Source organism: Cyphomyrmex costatus, unplaced genomic scaffold, assembly GCF_001594065.2.
Source record: "Cyphomyrmex costatus isolate MS0001 unplaced genomic scaffold, Ccosl1.0 scaffold50, whole genome shotgun sequence".
In the NCBI taxonomy this organism is placed as follows: Eukaryota; Metazoa; Arthropoda; class Insecta; order Hymenoptera; family Formicidae; genus Cyphomyrmex; species Cyphomyrmex costatus.
Window position 1 is genome coordinate 246,027 of NW_017279268.1, and position 5,595 is coordinate 251,621.

Here is a 5,595-nt window from a genome sequence, read left to right on the forward strand (position 1 = left end):
GAGAGGGAGAGGGAGAGAGAGATATGCGGTAGTGTCTTCGACCATGTTCAAAACCTAAAAGATACTTCAAGTTTTTTATCCCGAGCCATTAAAGTTCATTTTTTGGGGGTGCATAACTATTAAAATATAAAAAAATTTGAATGAAATGTTATATGTCCTAAAAGGCAGCATCGCTACGAGTAATTTGGGCTAAAAAAATTTAAAATCAGTTAAGCCGTGCTGGACATACGAGCGATCGAAAAGTGATGATTTTCATGAGAAATTAAATAACGTCTCCCTCTCCTTCTCTTTCTCTGTCCTCAGTCATGTGCATCTCTCTCCTGTCTTACCTTTCGCTCACCCCTCCCCCCCTCGCTTCGCTCGTGCTTTCGCGCCCGTCCCGCGCTGCAAACAATATGCCCCCACTTATTACTCATAATATTTTTCATTACACGTGCATGTAATGTGCCCAATACCTCAACGCTTTTGCGTGCGGGAAATAGCCAATACCTTAAGCCGTTGAGTTATTTCTCTAACCCCACTCTTCTGCGCAAAAACGTTTCGACATAGGCACATTACGACGAGCACTTGTAATGAAAAATTCTATGTGTAGCGAGTGGGGGCATATTTATTTATAGGTCGGCACGGGCGCTCGTGCGTTCGCGCCCGTCCCGCGCTATAGGCTGCGACCTGCGTTCCGTTTCACGCATATGCACGCATTCCCCTATAGTATACGTAACGTTTACTATATAAAATGCGCGCATATGTCTGAAACGGAACGTAGCCATAAACAACTATCCCCCACTTTTACACAATGTACTATTAAAAAATCTTAAATTACATAAAACAGAGAAGAAGAATAAAACATACTTAAATGCTGAAAATACACAACAAAATTATGCAAATGGATCATAAAATATTAGATAAATTCATTGGATCATAAAATATTAAATAAATTCACATTTAAAAAAATTTTTACTACTAGTTTTGCCAACTAACAATACAGAAAAGGCGGAATATTTGAATGTACTTTATAAATTAAATCTTTTTAGTCTGAATTTACAAAAATAATGAAAAAGTCAATATCTTCGAAAATAGTGAGTAAAAGTATTTTTTTAAAAAGAGAGTGAGTAATAGTGAGAAAAGTGAGTCGGTGGAAAGCCTGAAATTCTGTTTCCGAACACGTGGGAATTCTGGACGTAGAAGGACATTGGATAAACCGCGAAGCTCATCCCTACTGAGACGGCAATTTATTCGGATACGAAATTACGCTCACTGACAATTTCGCTGGAAAGTGGAAACCGACTAACTAAATTTGCATAAAAAAATTACTGTTGCACCGCGCAAATCGCAATTTGTGAAGAAAGAAGGAACGTGCGATTTAATACGAAATTTGAATTTCAACCATTCTTTTATTTCTAAAACAGAAAGAGAACTGTATAATGATTTAAAATAACCCTTTGCAACAAATATATTTAATTGTAAGTAGTGCAGCAAAAAACCTATAACATTTTTATAAAAAGATATTAACGTGCATTTTCTTACTGCGCTGACTCTTATTAAGCCTTTTTGAAACTGTATATATTATCATAATTTAATTATAATGTATAGTCATTTGTAGGACAACTATATAGTATAGTATTATATTTATAATTATTTTAACTTTATGAAGAGATATTACTAAAGTATCCAAAAATTTAGCTAGATATAGATCTGAAAATTTTGTTAGACCATCAAAATTTTTAGGTAGGTCATTCATTTAGATATTTTAGCAATTAGTTTAAGTATTAAAAAATTTTGATGATCTAACAAAATTATTTTTAGATCTATATTTATTAGCTAAATTTTTTGTTATTTCAGCAAAATTGTTCTATTTGTAATAATGCAAATATAATTAATTGTGCTGTTAATGATAGTCAGAAACATTATTGCTTGAAAATCTTTAGTTTCTTCTTAACATTTTTCAATTATTATAGTCATGTAAATAATTATAGTTATATCAAGAAAATAGTTATATTTCTTATAATTGTGATTAGATTTACCGAATAAAAATATGTACTTTATTTACTATTTATATCTCGAGAGGTTTTATTGTACGAATATATTTGAAATTATTATAAATAATGTGTAATACAATTTTTTCATGTTTGAGAAAACTTACTTATGGTTATTATTACTAACATATATAATAGTAATAAGAAAAATGGAGCTCATAATTATTTTACTATACAATATCATAAATACTGAACATTTTTCTCTCAATGTTTCTTTGGCGGATTAAAACAACTTAACATGATATTATTACGCGGATTTCCTTTATGAATGACAGTTTTTAATCTTTCGACGATGGCATCTACTTATAAGATCTCAAGTTTCCCTTCTTTTCCGACTTATGTTTAATTTACGAAATGCCATTTGTAAGTTTTCAGACAGAGCTGTTAGCACTGTTAAGGATTAAGATGCTCTTTTATTTTATTTGTGCCATAATGCGACAATAATTTATTATTACGTATTGTAAAAATAAGTATTAACATTTTGGTTTTTATAAACTCAGGGAACAAAAGCATTTCCAAAAAACTAACTGTGCTTCTCTAAAATGGTAACACAGCGTACGTTCTGAAAGAATATTGAAAGAAGTGCCTTCGTATTTTATGTGAAGGTATTTTATGTGAAGATATTTTATGCATACAGCAGCTTTATGCGTACGACCTATTGCGAGAGGCACATAGAACTCAAAGTTGATACAACCTCGACAAATTACAAGGTTCTTTATATTTTCCTACGTTGATTTTCATAGAAACATATATTTTTAATCAATAAGAAATAAAATAATGCGCAGTTGTATAAAACTGGTACATAAAACGTATATAAATTCAAACACAATATTATTTAAACATTAAGATTTAGCTTAGATTGAAAGAGAAAGAGATAAGGCCTTTTCATTTCTTTTTTTATTCTTATCATATATTTTATATACTTATCCAATCGCCGCAAGTGCAAAATATCTTAATGAGCCAATATTTATTTATCAAATGATATAGGAACTTTACATTTTCTTTTAAATTGATCAAGTAACATTTATCACGAGGGAACAATAATTTACGATTCCGAGCGATACAGTAAATCCGTACGTCTTATAGAAACTGTATCTCTTGATTCTCTTGGGAATCATAAATTTTCGAGGACCTTAATCACAACAAGCATCTATGTTTGTTAAGGGGTAAAAAGAATAAATAGCATGAAGAGTGATTACAAAACATGAACCTATCAAAAATATCAACTCGAACGACAATGTCAAATACGCGTATACATATAGCTACCAAAGCAATGGACCGACAGATCCGAGAGGCCTAAACCTACTTTCTATACGTCAATTTTTAATGTATCGCCACGAGTGAATTTAGATCTACTTAGGTTCAATTCCGATGACATTAATTAGCGTCAGCTTTGAGTTAACAAAGCAATTTTAATAAACAATTTCTTTATTTTTATGAATGAAAAAAGGAAACACGTATTATATTCATGTCCTCTGACATCTTCTAATTATATTTCTACTCAGGAAATATTTTAAGATTAAATTAAGATCAAGTTATAGATTTTATGTTATACGACTATTTGTTAAATTATTTATATATGTATATGGTTTATATTGAGAGTACAAATTAGTTCGGACCGTTTTTTTGTGTTCAAAAATGCATTTATTTCAAAACAAAATTAATGAACAGATTAATTAAAGTATTGTCCATCGCTGGCTATTACTTTTTCCCATCTCTCAGGCAATTTTCGAATTCCATCTCGAAAAAAATGACTCGTCTTTGGAGGCGATCCAATTTTGGAGCCAATTTTCGATTTCTGCGAAAGAAGTGAACCGGTGACTTGCCAAATCGTGCTGCATCCTTTGGAATAACCAGTAATCAGAAGGAGCAATGTCCGGAGAATACAGCGGGTGCGGTAAAACAACCCATTTGAGCGTTTCTAAATATTTTTTTACGACTTTTGTGACATGAGACCGAGCGTTGTCATGAAGAAAAATAACTTTATCTCTAGAAAAATAACGTTTTTCTCGCAATGCACGGCTCAAACGAATCAATTGTAGCCGTATACTGATCGCCCGTAATGGAATCGCCAGATTTCAGCAGCTCATAGTAAACAACACCCTTTTGGTCTCACCAGATATAGAGCATGAACTTCGAACCATGAATGTTCGGCTTTGGTGTTGATGGTTGATGGCAATGATTGACCGGACTTAGCGTAGTATTCTTTCTTCTTCGGATTGTCGTAGAATAACCATTTCTCATCTCCAATCACAATCTGATGCAAAAAACCTTTTCTTTGTTGCCTTTGAAACAGCTGCTTGCAAGTGAAAAATCGCCTTTCAACATTTCTTCCAATTTCCTTGTTTTGGAATCATTCCTATAGCTCTTAGTCGTACAGAAACGACTTGTTGAATTACTTCCAATGATTCTGCAAGCTCCTCTTGCGTTTGACTCTGATCTTCTTCGAGTAATGCCTCTAATTCTTTGTCTTCGAATTTTTTTGTCCAGAGCGAGGCTTGTCTTCAACACTGAAATCTCCATCCTTGAAACGTCGAAACCATCATTCCCTACATGATTTATCAGTTGGAGCAGTGTCATCATAAACTTCGACAAGCATTCGATGGGCTTCAGCTGCACTTTTCTTCCAATTAAAGCAGAAAATTAAAACCTCCCGCAAATGCTGCTTGGTTAACGCAAAATTCGAAATTTCAAACATAGTAAAAATCAAGGTTTTTGTGTGAAACTCAAAGCGATATAAACTGAATAATATTAGCAGATGTCTAATCTCTCTGAAACCGCCAAAATCAGCTGTCACTATGAACCATTCACAACAGTCGGAGCCATCTTTTGGAAAATGGACCGAACTAATTTGTACTCCCAATATACAGGGTGTCACACTCCGCGCACAACGCCGCGCGCCGCGAGCCCCAATCATTGTGACTCAGACAGCGGCGCGCTTGCCAGGCAGTTCCCGCTCTCCGCGGTCCGCGCGCCTTCGAGCTATCATGGGCGTACACTGTTGGCAATAGTAGGCCGGACGGACACATGTATTCGGTAATTTTTACCAATTATTATCTCGTTGACTATTGCGAAAATTGTAAAACGGTAGAGGACTTTTCGACTCAGTTCAGTCCGCTCTACCTATTCGTGTAATATTTTCCGGTTAGTCGGAACACCCTGTATAACAGATACACTTTCATTTCAACTATTGTATTCACACATAAGTAATATTAATAACAATTTCTATGCAACGTAATAATATAGTTACTTGATACTACCTTTCAAATGTTACCCACACAGCACGAAATCGACTTTAGTTGACTATCAGGAGACGCGGTAGCGTCTCCGGCCGTGTTCAAAAACTAAGAGACGCTACAAGTCTCTTATCCCGAGCAACCAAAGTCCATTTTTGGGAGGTGCATAACTACTAAAATATAAAAAATTTTGAATCGAACGTCATATGTCCTGAAAGGCGGCATCGCCACGAGTAATTCGAGACAAAAAAATTTTAAATCGGTCAAGCCGTTATGGAGATACAAGCGGTCGAAAAGTGATGATTTTAATGAAAAATTAAGAAACG

The 5,595-nt window shown here is 34.2% G+C and overlaps 1 protein-coding gene across 1 annotated transcript in view; it reads right to left on the bottom strand.

Annotated features, from left to right (window-relative positions):
* The window catches only part of LOC108778495 (WW domain-binding protein 4), a 29,817-nt gene extending 25,540 nt beyond the window's left edge, over positions 1-4,277 (bottom strand). The window contains exon 1 of the mRNA XM_018545700.1: positions 4,150-4,277. Within this exon, the coding sequence (XP_018401202.1) occupies positions 4,150-4,277 (128 nt within the window). The remainder of the gene's footprint in view (positions 1-4,149) is intronic.
* Positions 4,278-5,595: the final 1,318 nt, after the last annotated feature.